This window comes from Schistocerca nitens, chromosome 4 (assembly GCF_023898315.1).
Source record: "Schistocerca nitens isolate TAMUIC-IGC-003100 chromosome 4, iqSchNite1.1, whole genome shotgun sequence".
NCBI classification, from domain to species: Eukaryota; Metazoa; Arthropoda; class Insecta; order Orthoptera; family Acrididae; genus Schistocerca; species Schistocerca nitens.
The window spans coordinates 95,399,228-95,417,796 of record NC_064617.1 but is presented as its reverse complement, the minus strand read 5'-3'; the positions used below and the strand labels follow the sequence as shown (position 1 = coordinate 95,417,796).

The 18,569-nt window shown below is 38.0% G+C and overlaps 1 protein-coding gene across 4 annotated transcripts in view; it reads right to left on the bottom strand.

The window, feature by feature from the left end:
* Positions 1-554: 554 nt before the first annotated feature.
* The window catches only part of LOC126252768 (transmembrane protein 107-like), a 32,896-nt gene continuing 14,881 nt past the window's right edge, over positions 555-18,569 (bottom strand). For 2 of the 4 annotated variants that reach the window (XM_049953693.1, XM_049953694.1), the window contains exons 2-5: positions 15,666-15,813; positions 15,355-15,422; positions 15,182-15,282; positions 7,846-8,285 (exon numbers count right to left, since the gene is read on the bottom strand). In XM_049953693.1, coding sequence (XP_049809650.1) covers positions 8,125-8,285; positions 15,182-15,282; positions 15,355-15,422; positions 15,666-15,755 — 420 coding nt within the window. In that variant the 5' untranslated portion in view covers positions 15,756-15,813 and the 3' untranslated portion in view covers positions 7,846-8,124. Of the gene's footprint in view, positions 690-7,845; positions 8,291-15,181; positions 15,283-15,354; positions 15,423-15,665; positions 15,814-18,569 lie in introns of those variants that run through there. The other 2 variants (XM_049953695.1, XM_049953696.1) reach the window with 2 other exon arrangements.

Here is an 18,569-nt window from a genome sequence, read left to right as displayed (position 1 = left end):
TAGAGGGGTAAAGAACAAAGAGGCATGTCTCTTCTGAAATACTGAGTGGATTTGGCTACATTTTCAAGCTGCAAGTTTATTGTAATGCTTATGGAAAATAAGAAATTCAGTAATGTTCTACAACTCAACATTTTCTTTCCAAAAACAGTAAAAGGAATCCAAAAAATAAAGTTTTTCATTTCAAAAAGACAAGTTGAACCACTCTCTTTTACAACACTACATCAGGAAGTATTAAGCCATTCAAAGTGTTTCCAATGATTCCACCCATCTCAGGTTGCCTTCCTGCACAGCTTCCAGCTCTTCAGCCAGCAGGTATGAAACCTAGACTCAAGGAAAACAAATATGACAATCTTATGGAACTTCTCCAATTTGCCCGACCAATCCCCCATCAATTCTATGTTTGGCTGCCTCATAAGACGAAAATAGAAGCAACCACACCAGTTGCTGAAGTAGAAGAAGAATCAAAACAAGACAGTGTTTATGATACAGACATTGCAGTTAGATTTTCTTATACATACGAAGTATTCAATGTACACTGAAACTTAAATTATAACGAGTTTTCATAAATTTGTATAATATTAAAAAAATTTCAAAAAACTACTGCTCTCATTTTCCTTTCCATTTCTCTAGAAGTCAAGAGATGTAAGTTGTGTCTTCTTGAAAGATGAGGGTTCTAATTGCAAACATTGCTTTAAAAAAAAAAAATTAAAATAAACGCTAAAATAAAGAAAGATTTGAAGTGGTACTGCTTGTCTAAGATTCGAATAATACTTTGAAACACAAAAACATATTTAATATAAGTAATTGAATAGTTGTTACATTATATTATACTTTGAAAACTTGATTATTTTAATTAAAAACATTGTTAATCTATTTATTCCACACAGAAACAATTTTTCAAACTTCGACTTTGACTGATTTACTCAAAATTACAAAAATTAGACTTAGACCTTTTGTATCACTAGGTACTCTCTTCAAAGTAAATTGTGCCTCTACCAGTTCAAGATTAGTGTAACACTTGCTCTTGCTTCTTCACACTCTACATATCTTTTACCCAATGTATTCGATGTCCAGCTTTTAGTCATCATCTACATTTTGCTCTTGCATTCAATATTGACTTTGGTATTAAGTATTTTCTGGCAACTTTTGCCACCCTTCTCATGCTAAATAAGTTTTTAAAGTTTCTAAGTGTACATGATATTGCTGGAAATATATTGTTGTTTACTGATTTGCACTTTGTATCATTATCTTATCAGCATTCTTTCCTTACAAAAGATCCACTATCAAATTCATTGTCAATTTTATTAATAACTGGGGTTAATTAACTTTGTAAGTAAGAATGCAATCCAATACTCCTTGTTGCCAGCAAATCAGTTCCGTTTGTTATGCCAGAAAGTGCAAGTAAAAAGATGGCAGTATTAAAAGTTCTCAAATGGAGCAAAATTTTTTGTGGGACGTTTATCAGAGAAAAAAAATATTAGTATAGAAGTTCCTCTGGATAGCAACTTAGGACCAATATTGCACTTAGTACACATCAATAATACCCCAAATTATGTATCTAAAAACAAAGATGATGTTACTTACCAAACGAAAGCACTGGCAGGTTGATAGACACACAAACAAACACAAACATACACACAAAATTCAAGCTTTCACAACCCGCGGTTGCTTCATCAGGAAAGAGGGGAGGAGAGGGAAAGACGAAAGGATGTGGGTTTTAAAGGAGAGGGTAAGGAGTCATTCCAATCCCGGTAGCGGAAAGACTTACCTTAGGGGGAAAAAAGGACAGGTATACACTCGCACACACACCCATATCCAACCGCACATACACAGACACAGACACAAGAACTCTTCTTTGCATCACTGGTACGAACAAAGGCAATAGTTATCCAACCGTTACCAGTTCCTTGCACAGACATTGCCAAACTAAATCTTGCAACAAAACCCATCCACCTGTGTGCACCTGTGAATATAGCAGACATGTCTGATTGTCTCTGTGTATGTGCGGTTGGATATGGGTGTGTGTGCGAGTGTATATCTGTCCTTTTTTCCCCCTAAGGTAAGTCTTTCTGCTCCCAGGATTGGACTGACTCCTTACCCTCTCCCTTAAAACCCACATCCTTTCGTCTTTCCCTCTCCTTCCCTCTTTCCTGATGAAGCAACCATGGGTTGCGAAAGCTTGAATTTTGTGTGTATGTTTGTGTTTGTTTGTGTGTCTATCGACCTGCCAGCGCTTTTGTTTGGTAAGTCACATCATCTTTGTTTTTAGATATATTTTTCCCACGTGGAATGTTTCCCTCTATTATACCCCAAATTATATTAGAAACTAAGAAAAAATTCTCACTGCTGATGACAGCAATAGCATAATCAAAGGTAAAACACCTTCTTGGTAATAATAATAATAATAATAATAATAATAATAATATTCAATAAACTGACAATGAACGTTAAGAAAATAGAGTGATTTTTCAGGTTAAAGATTTTTCATGTCAAATTAAAAGTAAAAGAAAATTTTATGGGTTATGCAACAAACACAGTACGGTACAATATGGATGTATATTGCCATTGAAATGGAATGGGCCCACAAAGATACTGGCAAAGAACGTATCATCAGCATGTTATGCCTTAGGTATTCTGACATGATGGAAATATATTGAATCTCACGGCAACAAATAGAACTGACCTTGTTATGGATGTTCACATTGAAAGTGGTATCACTGACCATGATGCAGTAACAATGCAGTAACAATGGTTACCAATGTACAAGAGGCAACTAAAACAACCATGCACTGGATAGATATGTACTTAAGTAGAACAGTTCATAATGGGAGGGACTGTGTATGATGTATATGTTCAGCAAACTAGATAAAAAATCATTAGTGTCCTACCACAATGAGGAATGTGAAACTTTCAGCACAGGGCAGGAGAATATAGAGGGACTATGGCTCAAATTTAAAAGAATAGTTGACCATGCACTGGATAGATATGTACTTAAGTAGAACAGTTCATAATGGGAGGGACTGTCCATGGTATACAGTCACCATAAAGAAACTTCTAAAGAAACGGAGACTACTGTATAATAGGGGTACAACAAAGCGCAGGACTATAAAGAGATGCTGAATGAAATGCATTTGGCTGTCTAGACAGCAATGCGTAAACCCTTCAGTGACTACCATAACAGAATATTGTCAAATGATCTTTCACAAACCGACGAAGTTCTGGTCATATGTAAAGCTGTTAGTGGCACCACAGTTAGTTCCAGTCCCTAGTGAATGAGACAGGAACTGAAATTTAGGGTAGCAAAGCAAAAGCTGAAATGCTCTGTTTTCAGATGTTCCTTTACAAAAGGAAAATCAAGGAGTATTTCCCCAGTTTAAACTCCTGCACCACTGAAAAGATGAGTGAAACCAGTATTAGTGTCTGTGGTATTGAGAAACAGCTGAAGTCATTAAAACTGAACAAAGCTCCATGGGATGGTGCAATCCCTATCAGATTCTATATTGAATCTATGGCTGAGTTAGCCCCTTTTCTAACTATAATCTATTGTAGATCTGTCAAACAAAAAACTGTGCCCAGTTCTTGGAAAAAAGCACAGGTCACACCCATCTACAAGAAGAGTAGTAGAAGTGATTCACAAAACTACCTTCCAACATCCTTGACCATCAATTAGTTGTAAAATCTTAGAACATATTCTGAGCTAAAACATAATGAGGTATCTTTATGCAAAGCACCATGGATTCCGCACACATGTGAAACCCAACTCACACTTTTCTCTCATGACATACTGAAACCTTTGGAACGAGGCAGTCAGGTAGATGTAGTATTTGTTGATTTCTGAAAAGCTTTCGACTCAGTACCACACCTGCACTTATTGTCAAAAGTTCGATCATACGGGGTATAAAGTGAAGTCTGTGGCTGAACTGAGGACTTTTTGGTAGGGAGGATACAGCATGTTATCTTGGATGGAGGGTCTTCATCTGACATAGAAGTAACTTTGGGTGTGCCCATGGAAGTGTGCCTTGTTCATGTTGTATATTAATGACCTTGTGAACAATGTTAATAGTAACGTCACATTTTTTGCAGATGATACTGTTATCTATAATGGAGTACTGTCTGAAGGAAGCTGCGTAAATATCCAGTCAGCTGTTGATGAGATTTCAAAGTAGTTTAGAGATTAGTAACTTACTTTAAATGTTCAGAAATGTGAAATTCTGCACTTCACAAAATGAAACAATGTAGTGTTCTATAACTATAGTGTGAGTGAGTCACAGTTGAAATCAGCCAACACGTACAAATATGTGGGTGAAACACTTTGTAGGAATATGAAATGGAATGATCACATAGGTTCAGTTGTGGATAAAACAGATGGTAGACTTTGGTTTACTGGTAGAATATTGGGGAAATCCAATAATTCTATGAAGGAGTTTGCTTACAGATCACTCATGTGACCTAAAATATTGCTCAAGTGTGTGGGACCTGTACCAAATAGGACTAACAGGGGATACTGAACATATACAGAGACGGGCAGGATGAATGGTCATAAGATTGTTTGACATGTGGGATAGTGTTACAGTGATGCTGAAGAATCTGAACTGGTAGACACTTGAAGATAGATGTAAACTATCTTGGGAAAGTCTACCAACAAAGTTTCAAGAAACAGCTTTAAATGATGGCTCCAGGAACATAGTACAACCCCATACGTATCACTCACATAGGGATCTTGGGGACAAAACAAGAATAATTTAAGCATGCTCAGAGGCATTTAAAAAAAAAAAAAAAAAAAAAAAAAAAAAAAAAAAAAAAAAAAAAAAAAAAAACGATTCCATATGTGAGTGGAATGAGAAGAAACCCTAATAACTGGTACAATGGGACATACTCTCTGCCATGCACTCTGCAGTGGTTTGTAGAGTATGGATGTAGAAGAGCCTTGTAGTTGCTTTGTATTGCTATGTAGACTCTACTCCTGGCTGTGAAATAACTTTTTGGGGTTCAGTGCCAAAAATACAGACATTTGAAGTACAGATAAGAAGCTTAAGAACAACAACAAAAAATATGAGGGCTGTTTTTTTTTCAACCTCCGATTGGCTGTAAATATCCAGAAAATGTACAGAAAATAATAATTTTATTACCAAAAGTACAGTAAAGTCTCAACTTATTTTTCTACATAATCGCCAAAATGATTGAGGCACTTGTCATACCGTGACACAAGCTTTTCGATGCCTTCCCCAAAGAATGTTGCCGCCAGTGAGGACAGGTAAGTCTTGACGGCGTCGTGAAGTTCTTCGTTAGTAGCGAAGCACTGCCCACCTAACCACGACTTCAGTTCTCAGAACAGGTGATAATCACTTAGTGCTAGGTCCGGGCTGTACGGTGGATGTTCAGAAACTTCCCATTTAAAATTTTTGAGGAGGTCTTTTGTCATGTTGGCACTGTGTGGTCGGATGTTGTCATGGATCAAAACAACGCCAGATGAAAGCATTCCTCTGCGTTTGTTTTGAATGGCTCTGCGGAGACGACATAAAGTTTCACAATAAACTTCCTTGGTTATCGTCATAGCTTGCTCCATAAAGTCCACCAGCAGCACTCCTTTATGGTCCCAAAACACAGTGGCCATTGTTTTTCTTTTCGTCAGTGAATGTTTAAAATTTTTTGGCTTGCTTGGGGAAGCTGTGTGCATCCACTGCTTTGATTGTTCCTTTGTTTCAGGATTGTCATAGAGGACCCACGTTTCATCACCAGTAACAATCAACTTCAAAAGAATGTTTCCCTCATTGGCATAACGTGTGAGAAACAATAATGCTGACGCCATCCTTTGCGTTTTGTGGTCGGTACTCAGCATTTTTGGGATCCAACGCACAATTTCCGATAGCTTAGGTCTTGAGTCAAAATTGTGTACAAAGCAGACCTTGAAATGTCTGGAAATTCATCAGACAGTTCACTAATTGTAAACCTTCGTTTGCATCTCACCGCCTGATCAACACGCTCAATGAGGCCTACAGTGGCGACAGACTTGCGACCTTGTCCACCTTCATCATGGACGTCTGTTCGTCCTTCTTTAAATTTTCAACACCATTCCCGAACACTACCATCACTCATAACGTTGTTACCATACACGTTGCTCATTATGCGGTGGATTTCTGCAGTACTACATCCTTCTGCTTGCAGAAAACGGATTACACTTCGTAACTCACATTTGGCGGGAGCATCGAGCATAGCGGCCATGTTTACATGGACGTAGCTCAGCTACGACTGACACACTGCAGCTGAAAATGGCAGAGGTTATGGAGGGGGAGCTGCGCAATTGCATGATGCGCAGGTCCGGCCCCTCCCTACCTCTCACTTGCTTAGATGGACGATCGGAGGTTGAAAAAAATGCAATAATCCTGCTCACTGTAAAAATCTGTTTAAGCAGTTGGGGATGGTATTTGAATCATCTGAGTACATCTGCCACTCTATCACACACATATAGTGTAACAGAGCATTATATCAAATAGCCCAGTCCACTTTGTGCATTCATACCAGCTAAAGACGATTGTCTTAGTGGATAATAGTTAAGTAGTGTATAAGAAAGGAGCAAATACTGTGCATGCTAATCTGTGTTTGCACAGAGGATGTGTGCACTGTAACGATAAAGGCAGCAAGCAGTCGTGTAAGGCACTGGTGTAACATTTCAGCATCAGCCAAAGGATCAAAGTCCAGAAGGAAAGGAAGTTTGCGCACGGCACTGGGATGGAGTAGCTAGAACACTAGAGCAATTTCTAAAGCCAACCATTCATCAGCAAGATTTATAACAGGTAAATGACAGATCCAACATGGTGAAAAACACACGAAGTGCAGACAGCAGCTCAAGTACACTACTGCTATCCCATTTTTTTCACCATACACATTAAGAAAAATATTAGTAATTATTATACAAACAATCTATCCACGATGATGGAACAAGAGCCAGACTTACAAAAAATAATATAAAACTCAAAACTATTTTTTCTACCAGGGAATTACACTATACAGTAACTTGTACAAGACCATTAAAGAAACAACTATAAATTACACGTTTAAAAAGGTTCCTGATAAATGTTATGATATGGAATGTGTCACCTGAACAAAGGATGGCAGGGACAATTAAAATAATCTTTTTATATGGCTACCTGCTGGCCCTTAACAGATTTGTGATTGACTACTGTTTTCTATTCAAGAACCTGAACTTGAAGTAGAAAGAAGTATTAGGAAGAATAACTTTAATCTACATGTGAAAACACTCCTGCTGTCTTCTAACCATTAAATTTTCATTGAAAGATCATCAAAGAATTTTATAGTTGTGTATTTCACTTCTTGTTAGACTGACTAGAGGAAAGCATGATTCACTTTGACTTCTAGTACTGAATTTATAAATATCTGTTGCACTGTCAGACTGCAATGGATCATGACAACAGAGTTCATCAGTGGTTAAATCTTCTGTGAGCCTATGTTAATACTAAAAAATGCTTAAAGAAATACTTGGAATGTATAATTGTCACAGTACCGATATCATCTGCAGGGTGTGTTTGTAGCTTACGCGAGGTGTGTTCAGTATGTACAATGACTAGCGATGAGATGTGAGTCGATAGTTAATAGTAGGTTTTGCAATACAGCTAATTTGTTTGCAGCAAGTATGCATGTATAAGAAAGTGCTGTACAAAATGTACAAATCCTTGACAAACTAAATATGTAAGTCGTTTTATGCCTGTATGTAACTTTTTATTGTACTATTACAATGACATGACTAATATTGTTTTAAAATTATGCATGGATAAATTTCTAACAAACAAACTAAATAAACAACTGAATTCTTACTATGACTGGTAAAAAATTTACTCCCATGACAACATATCTGTGATCACACAGCACATTTATTATATAAGCAATGGATGTAGCCTTTATCAGTAATTATGGGCTTGTTTTAGTTTGAATTAAAAATTACTGTCACCAAGACAACAATCTTACTGATAATTTTTAAAGCATTCATGGAGATTGGGTGGAATTGAATTTCAATTTCTTTTAAAAAGTACAAACAGTAAACATAGATTCTTGTATTAGGATTATTACAGAACCATTCAAATTGTTTCATGTGTCTGTCGCAAGAGCTCACAGTTTCCTGAAAGCTAGCATGGTAAATATCACAGTGGCTTCAGTAAGTGCAGGAACTGCACTGCATGTTCCAAATACCCACCAGTAGTTTCTGCAGTCCCATTCGTCAAATATGAAATAGGCCAGCAGCACACAAGCACTGGCATGACAGGAAATAGCTGCACTATTAAGGAATTAAGCATGTAGAAAACATATCAACAACACAGAGAACACATGGTGCATGAAATCTTCTGCACTGGCTGTTAAAATACTTTTATTAAAAAGTCACTACTGGTTTAGCATCAGTAAATATGCAACTTCAGGTGATCTGTACAAGAATTTAAAATATTACATAATTAGAATGGTGTTTTTTTTTTTTTTTAAAAAAAAGATGTGTACTACCATAAAACATCATATACCACAGACTTTAAAAAAATCATGGTGCAGCAAAGTGATTATTTACAGCCAAGTCCCAGCATTCGATGTCTAGATAAAACTGAAAAGTGCGCTAAAAATGGTTGTCTATGATTAAACTGACTGGGATCACATGGCACCTATAAGTGACAGGAAACCAGATAAATCTTTTTAAATTTCTGGCTCCTGTATAATTATGGGAACTAATTAAAAACTCCACATTAATCTTGTAATTTCTTGTACAGATCACCTGGAAATGCATCTCTTTTGATGTGAGACAAGTGGTGACTTTTTAATGAAAGTATTTTAACAGCCAGAACAGAAGATTTTATTCACCTTGTGGAAAACTGACCACAATTGCTCAACCTGTTCAATAATGGAGTCAAAAGTAATTCATTAGAAGCAGTTCACATTTTTTTTACTAATTGCATGTGCTGTAGCTTCTTGGTTGTGCCAAATCACCATTAATTTGTATTAGATGGAAAGCAGTCTTAGAAGAATGTCTTTGAAGGAAAGCTACCAGGGAGTTCTGATGTTACATGTAAAGTGAATTTTTTTTTTTTTTACTTAATAATCACAAGAAATATTCATACTTACTCTTCATTAATGGTTATCATAGCAGATTTTAAGCTCTTTTCGTATCAGTTAAAAGATAAAGGGTAATTTCTTGTTATGCTATGTTTTATAATAGTGATAGTAAATCAAGATATTGTCACCAATAATGAGTTTTACAGGAAAGCTACGATTTCTAATTCAAGTACTGCAGAAATTACATGATCACATAGATTTCTTTCAATTCAGGAAGAATCCAGGCATGATACTGATAAAGCTAATAAATGGTATATCCAGAAATAAAGTTTCCTGATGCTGTTTGCTTTAAAGTATGTGTATTTAGCCAGAAAAATTGTGCATGCACAACAGATCTATGACATCCAATCAAATGCCGGCCAGACAGGTCCCATCTGGTGCCAGTACCATGACAGCAATGCCATGAAATGGCAGCTCTTGTCCATTCTCCCACCACCTGTGCAGGTTGGACAATGATAAGGTTCCTTAATACACAAAACATCGAAATTCATATCACCTCTCTCAGGTATACAGACAGAACATCACAAGCAAACGGACTGTTCATCGCTGATGCAGGCTTTTTTCCAAAGGTTGTCAAAGTGTCAATGATAATGAGAGCAGTTGGTGACTGACACTCATCAATGATCACTGGGTTGAGATGGTGCAGGAATGCATCCTAGAGAACTGTCGCTTCATGATTAAGGAGCTTGGCAGCCATTTTCAGCAGATATCGCAATCTTTGTTGCATGAAATTGTCACTAAGCAGCTGCCATTCATGAAATTGTGTGCCAGGAGGCTGCCAAAAAACCTGAGACCCAAGCACAAAACAAAACGCTTTGGAGAAGCACTGACATTTCTGCAGTGGCATGATGATGATGGCGACGAGTTCCTTGACAGGATCGTCACAGGTGATGACCCCGTAAACCAAGCAGCAGTACTTGCTGGTTCCATTCACAAACAGAGATTTATATGACACAGGAATAGAAAAGTTGATCCCATAACATAACAGGTGTCTCAATTCTTCTGGTGACTATCTTGAAAAATAGCTCAAATGCTGTACCTGTTGCCAATAAAGTATATTCATGTAAGTAAGTTTCATGTAACTATGTTGTCTTCGGTTTTTTAAAAGAATTTGAGTAATGTATTTTCTGGATGTGCTTCGTATTTCAAGAAATTTCCAAACATGAGGAATAACATGTGTGTTGAACCATGACAGTGATTACAGTTGCTTCAGTTTCACTAAGTGTCACTAAACTGTCTACCATGACCCTGGTTTCAATGGAGGCAGTTCAGCTCTAAGGTTATTAGTATCCTTGCAGAAACTGTCACATGTAAATGTTTTTAAATATTCATCAATTAAAAAGAGCTTATAATACAACGTCAGTTAAAATCCCATTCACTCTCTCTCTGTTGTAGACACAGAAATCCACCAAATCACATTCAGTCACTCATAATTTAACATTTCAAACTTTTTGCCCTATGCCATAAAATTTGCTAAAAATGAGCAAATCAACAAAGGAAAGACTAATAGTAATCAAGAACCAGGAAAGTGTGGCTGGCCTATGAATTGCAACAAATAGTGGATGAACCACCCACCCTGATAAGATATTAAAATATCTCCCCTAATAATTTATAAATCAAGGCTTTTCATATAATTACAGTAGTCATAACTTATTTGTCTCTTCCCTTGGTCAATTACAGCGTACTGAATGATTGCTTGCAGAGAATAATTCTGAAGTGGTGCTAAAGGGTACTTATTGCACCCTTTTCAGGAAGCATAGTTCTTCTACTCATGTAAGGCTCTCAACAATTTTATCCAAAACATAGTATGTTGTATGCATTTAAGTCTCCACAATGGATAAATGGTTGACAAGACGATCTGATGAAGTTGAAAACCTCATTTCATAATGTTTCATGTAGCAGCAGTGAAAGGGAACAAACAATTGCCCCAAAACGCATGTGCACTGCTACAACGACTGCTTATATGATGTTGCTGAGGAGATGAAGCAAGCAGTAATATTCATCATTGACAAATCAGCTGTTCCTCATTTAACACTCCACCCACTCATGTCTACTTTCCTACAGATGTTATAACCCCTTCAGCACAGAAGCATCAGAAGCTTTGAAATTAGTTTCTTGGAAATGAAGAAACAAGCTTCTCATCTGTATGAAAGGTTTCAGTTTCTCTACACAAATCATGAATCCATTTACGTCCCACATACAGGAGATATCTGTACTTCTTGTGCTGCCAGAGCTGACATTGCTGCTTTTATCATTGCAACATTCAAAACTTTTTGCTCTATGTCATAAGATTTGCTAAAAATAGCAGATCAGCAAAGAGAAGTCCACCAGTAATAAAGAACCAGGAAAATGTGTCTGGCCTATGAATTACAACAAATATTGGATGAACCAACAACTCTGATAAGATATTGAAACATCTCCCCTAATAATTTATAATCAAGGCTTTAATGTAACTACAGTAGTCATACCCTATTTGCCTCACTGGTTTCTTCGGTGCTGAAAGATGGAATAATACTAGTGACTGTTTTTCTTTGTAGTCTTCCTCCTTGCCTTGGAATAAGATATGCTCTTTGTCACGGATGTTTGTGATATGTATAAAAAAAGTGTGCTGGCGCTAAGGGCACCCGTACCCGGGGGAAATGGTTCCCTCTCCCCCACACCCCGCCCTCCCCCTGCCCCACAGCTCTCACAGAAAGGAAAAAATATAGTGTAGTCAGGTATGTTTCTTTCAAGAAAATTATTTGAAAGTTGGTATTATGTAGGTCTTTAACAGCTTCGGTACTGGAACTTTTTTATCGCTGCTTACAAGTCACCATTTGTCTTCCAAAATATTAAAAATACTCCATGTCCCCTGGTCTACCCCCCCCCCCCCTACAAAGTATTGCATGGGTGCTCTTGGCTGGAGCAGAGTTTGAACACAGATCTGTGCTCTATTGGCTGACATCAAGGCCTAGTTGCAGCTGAGCAGTGGAGGCATGCGCATCACCGGTGAAGCGCGCTACCTGTGCTGAGTGAAAAGAAGAGCTGTGAAGCTGTGCTCTGACTGTGGTGTGACTCTAGTACAAATTGTTATGTGCCATTTTTACGACACTGCAAAATTGTTGTGTTCTCGTGTCTCGCGTCACAGAATGGGCAGAAACAGATGGAAGGACAAGGCAGACATAGAGAAGAAGCCTTCGGCACCACAACCCAGCAGGAATGCGGATCAAAAGCACGAAGAGCATCATGTACCTGTCCCCCCTCTGTACATTCAGTGCAGTAGAGGGTCTTGGACAGAGATATATGATGTTATAGGCAGCTGCTGCAGCGAAGTAGGTGTAGGGTCCCTTGACTCAGATGCCATCGTCCAACTGCAGACAGCGAGTCCGGCCAATTACCACGCACTGAGGAGCGCCTTGGCCACCCACATTGTCGATCCACCTACTGTGGAGAAGACGACTGCGCTGAAACAGCGTGAGAAGCAATCCGAGGTCCTGATCAGAGGACTACCTTGGTTATGTGATGACAAGACGGTCTAGGAAGGACTGTCATGAGCCAGATTCTGGGGTGCAGCTACTGAGCTGCATAACCGGACGAATAAGAAGAGGCTGCCACTGTACATCGTCATAGTGGTAACTGAGACGGATGACAGCGACATCTTCGGGTTAAGGAAGCTCTTAGGCTTTCCCGTGACCGCCAAAGCTCTTCCCCTAGGGATGGACCCTAACCCAAGTGCTTCACATGCCAAGCTGAAGCGCATGTGGCTAAATACTGCCACAACTCGCTGCAGTGTGTAAAGTGCGCCGGTGCACACGACACTCGCACCTGTGAGAGAAGTGCCGCCCTGTGCTTGCTGTGGTGGGCCACGTGGCAACTGGCATGGCTGCCCGGCTTTCGCCAGTGACAACTACGCTGGAAAAAAGGCGCAAACAGAGAGGCGATGACGACGATGCTGCAAGCGCTGCCGAACGAAGAAGAAGCCGGAAGGAGAGAAGACTGCTCCCACTGCCCACAGGCAGCCGGAATATCGCACCAGTGAGAGTGGCGCAAGGGACCGGTCACCGGCGGTAGTGCAGCAGGTGCTGCAAGTGCAGGAGATAAGTGCCATGCTGGCGGCCACGGCAGAGGAGACAATTGCGGCCTTCAAAGCCGCCATGGACGGGGATAGGGCAGCCTTCAAGGCCACCCTGACTGCAGAAAAGGGGGAGGCATGCAACCAGCTGCGGCAACTGCACTCGCATATGGTGCACAACATCTGTGCAGACGCCGCAGGCGAAGAGAAGATGCCAGCCGCTGCTCCCCTGACGGAGCAACCGGCAGAAGGACACACCAAAGAAGAAGACAGAGTGCGCAGCAACAACGCTGAAGTCCATCTGCTTCGAGCAGCTCTGCTCCGACAAGTGGGCTACCGGGGTGACCAGGACACTCGAGGGCATGGGCTTCATCGTCCGCTACATGGGGAAGACTCAGCCGCGGCCATCATTGAGCCTGTCAGTGCAGCCAACAAGCGAGGAGTGATGCCAATACGCGACCATGCATCTCCGTCCACTTGGCTACGACGCATGCCCACCAGACACTGATGGACGACCTGGGCCCTCCCCCACGCGAAGTCACCACTGACAGCATAGCAGGGGCTCTCACAGCTCAAACTGCAGCATATCGTGCAGCAGCACCATCTAGGACTGATTTCTTATGATGAAACTTGGCATGACACAGTATCTTGATTGCATGATACCCGCTTATAACATAACCCATGGCCTATCACCATCAGCAAGACACCCACTACTGCTCTTACTACCCGACATAACTATCACAGAGGCACTTGCCTTGACACTTTTTTCCCTCTGCCCTTCAAACCACTACCCTTCATTCGACTTTCGACTCAATCTATCTCCAGATGAGCGCGTATAAATGGTTAACCTTAACCAGACGCACACAAACATTGCAGTACCCACATCCTGCAATAGTAATAATGGTTTATTTGTCCATAATAACTTTTACAGTCCTGGTCATAGTCAGTCAGTACATACATGAACAATAATAATAGTTTAGTAGTAGAAATACAGTACATACAACATTAAAAAGCCTTGATGGAGTACAAACATTTAGCAATTAACAGCTGCTTTAATTTTATTTTAAATATGTTTCCTTTTAACACTTTTATGGTATTTGGCAGTCTGTTGTAAAAAAATCTTCCAGCAGAAAATGGATTATGATCGGTTGCTATTCTATTTCTGAATTTTATGTGGTAATCCTCTTTCTTCCTTGTGTTATAACTATGGATATCACTATTTATTATACTGTGCTCCATATTTTCTTTTACAAACAGTATAGTCCTTAGAACATATAATGAATACACTGTTAGCATATTATACTTAATGAAGTATTCTCTACAGGATTGACTTTTACTAATATTCGCTATTATCCTAATTGCTCTCTTCTGGGCTCTAAAAGCCCTATCCATGTATACCGTTGGTGCCCCGTGCCCCGCCCCAAATCTCAATACCTCTGGTTTTTTTTAAGGCCTATTTCACTGTCTGCCTTACAGATTTAATTTTGCAGTAATCTATGCCACAGTTACTCACCTCCCTTGACTAGTATCTTTCTCTTATGAGAAAGACTACTGAGTTACTGGAAGACTGAGAATTGTTTTAATCTGCTATGGTATTTCCAGCTTGTATCTACTAACCCCAGGAATTCAACAAATGTAATTTATTTTAAAGCAACAGGAAATGTCATTAACTATAAATAGTAGTTGGCAACAGTTTTATGAATTTTTCATGGAAGTGCAATATTATGAAAAGGAAAGTTGTCACTCACCATATAGCGGAGATGCTGGGCCGGAGATTTGCCTATCTGCAACTCAGCATCACCACTATATGGTGAGTGGCAGCTTTCCTTTTCATAATATTGATACATTCCATCCTGGATTTTCCATTGTTTGATTTCATGGAAATGCTCTACTCTGATTTTGTAAAATTGCTAAGAGATATCACTGACAATTACTAAACACTGCATATTTTGCAAAGAGAATACACAATAGAATATAGTCTGACACCAAAAATTTTGTTTTGAGAAAGCATTTAAAGGATACAAATCATAGCCACCATTGGCATGAACATGGTTATTCCAAACAGAAAGCCAAGGAACTCGAACCCTATCAAACCTAGGGCAATACTGAGACCTACAGTCAACCTGAAAATTAAGAATCAGAATTGACATGGATATGAATGTTAATTTAACCTAGCATAACGACTGATGACTTACTCTTTATTTTTGTATTCATAATCTTCTGGTGTATGGTCAGGGGGCAGACATACTTTAATGCTTTCATCCTGTAATAAGAACACAAGAATTCTTAAAATACGTCTACATCTACATCTACACAAATACTTCACAGGCCACTGTATGATGCATGGCAGAGGGATTATAATAATAATAGTTACAATATACTGATTTTTCAGAAACAGAAACTGCACCACGTATGCAACACAGAGAATAATATATTGTCCTTTCAGTTCTCACCAAGTGAAAATATGTTTCATTTATTTGGTTTCACAGCAACACAAATTTCTCACCTTGGCCCAGAAAATTAAAAGTGTAATTGTCAAATGACCAGTAAGTGTGAGAAATCTTGCTGGGACAATGCTGTCAGCCACATACACCATTCTGCTTTACGTAATGAAATACTTTGGCAGGCCAGAGAACACTCATTAGCATTAATACCTGAAACAAGGGAGTCATCATTGTCTATAATAAACCAATTAATAAGTGGCTGCCTAGAAACAGGCTGCAATTTCACTTAAACATATTCAAAGAACTCTTTAACTTCCTTAAGCATTGGAGATTAAAGTTGAAAGCTAAAATCTATCAAGTAGTAGTAGTAAAGTTGAAAGCTGAAAACTATCAGGTAGTAGTAGTAGTAGTAGTAGCAGTAGTTTATTCATCCAGAGATGAAAGGGTGTTGTCAGAAAATAGGCTACAAAGCATAAAAAATACAAGGGTGTACAGAACCCCACACAGTATAAGGCTGCATAGTACCATACACAATATCATATTCAAATTTGCATATACCACTTTGATGAATAACAAAAATTTATGCAAAAAGTGTTTTAAAAGGAATACTTAGTTGATATTTACATAAAGATTTTGTTCAAAATGTTCATTCACATCAGAGTATGCAGTTCATTAAATGTACTATTGACAGTACGCTGATAGTAAATCAATATTTGCTACTAGTTTAATGCAGGTATTCATTAACACTATAATAGTATTTGGTCATTAAAACTTTTAATATTGCATCCTTAAATGAAGACAATGTTTTTATTTCTTTTATCTATGAAAAAACGCTTGTTTACCCTTTTTATTGTGAGAATGGAGATCTGAGTTAATTTTGAAACTGCCATTGTACCTTTTATATTAATTACACATTTTTGTATATAGAGGCACAGCAAGAGCAGAATATTTAACTGTTGAAATAATTGTTTGAAGGGTGTTAGCCTCAAACAATTTGGCTATGAACACTGAAAAAATTTTTCAGGTCCGAAGATTGCTAAAATCATTTATTCATATTGATTACCAGTTTTGGCAATTTTTTGTTTCCGTCTTTGAATCTGCAAGGATGGGACCAAAAATGCTAGGATATAGCAACTAACATAACAACACACGTAATCATATCTAAGATTTGCAATACATTGAATAACCACAAGCTTACATCGTTGCACAATCTTCTTCAGTACAGTAAGCAGTGCTATACAATGTTCGTCCATGTCGGTATCGCAAGCTATACTAGAAGTCGGCATGTCAATTTTAAAATAACAGCTATGTATGCACATTACTATGCCAATTACAAGTGTTCACATTTATCACCACTTTACAACTGACAGATCCCAGGGTAAAAAGTCTTAGTGATACGTAAGTACGTCAGATGGCACAGTGGTAGTAAAGATCGATATTATCATCTCATATTAGATTAAGGCATGGATCTACTATTCATTACCATTAAATATGCCTAAATCATTATCACAACATATAGGCCATGTTAGTATTCTACAATTATAAAAAACTGTCTGTAAATGCAAGTTCAACACTTATAAAACATTAGGCAGAAGCATTACTTGCATGTCAATACAGTAAGTACAAACATTTGTAAGAGAGGAGTGTATCATATTGGCATAATGCTGTACAATCACATGCCATCCTATTTGAAACAGATGCAAAATTTACAAAAGTTTAAAGTGAAACTGAAAGGGTACTTGCTTGACCACTGCCTCTATTCTGTTTCCGAGTTTTTTGAGTACCAGAAAAGTGTAATGTAACTGCTCAAATATTCTTAATAAGTCTATCATTTTATTTCATTATATTAAATTTGTCATCAATATTCAACACGTATTGAATAATTTTTAATTATTTATCCTTTCAAAATAACAATGTGTATGATGTTGTATATACTGTACCAACCTGACTTGTCCTACATCATTTGTGCAAAATATGTACCTAAACACGATTTACAGGACCAATAAAGAAATACAAATACAAATTTACACATATGCCTTTTTATACCACTTTAGAAATTTTTTAAAGCATTTTTAAAAAAAATCTTAACAATCCTTTACTAAATTGTTCTTCATACAATACCACAAAAATGATAACTATAATCACTTAAAAGCTCTCTATTTACAACTAATGGTATCATATGTAGGTTGAGTTTTAATACATCCAGAAATAGCTTGATATCTACAGGCACAGATATGACATTTCATCAAGAATACACTCTAGGTATATATACCAACAATGGAGTTATTTAATGTTTGTGCTTTTGTTATCGACTATGATATTTACTTGAGCTTACCCACATCAAACAGTCCCTCAAGGTGTAGGTGAAATAACCTGACGCCTATGCGCAATCTGATCACCTGATATCTAGGTGAACACTCTTCTAATGCTTAATATAACCAAAGTACAATTATTACAACATACGGGGATGCAATCACTCTTAAACTGAGCCCATGATCTAGTTTTACCAGCTCACTCTTAAATATGCCTGTGCTAGAACAAATATGTTAACTTGATATTCACCCTAGATGAGTAATGTTAAAAATGTCATCCTTTAATGGAATATGGCCAGTGCCCAGATCATCATAATTTTAAAACATTTCTATGCTAAATACTTGAGACAAATTTTCATATAGAATTACAATATATGCCAATCTTTATCGAAAAACTTTTTCCAAGAATATTTCTAAAATTTTTTTTGGCGATTCTTAATATCAAAATACATAAGAGAAACCTAAAACTTTTCCAAAAAATCCTATGTATGCCTTAAGATGCCATATGTAATCTAATTTTATTACATCCATATGTACTCCAAATGTGTGAACTTGTATACGACAGTATCTCATGCGATGTTTAGGTAAGAGTTCATTCCCCACTGTCTACCTGCAACTTCGTCACCTGATGACCACTGGAAATCTCTTCCACAA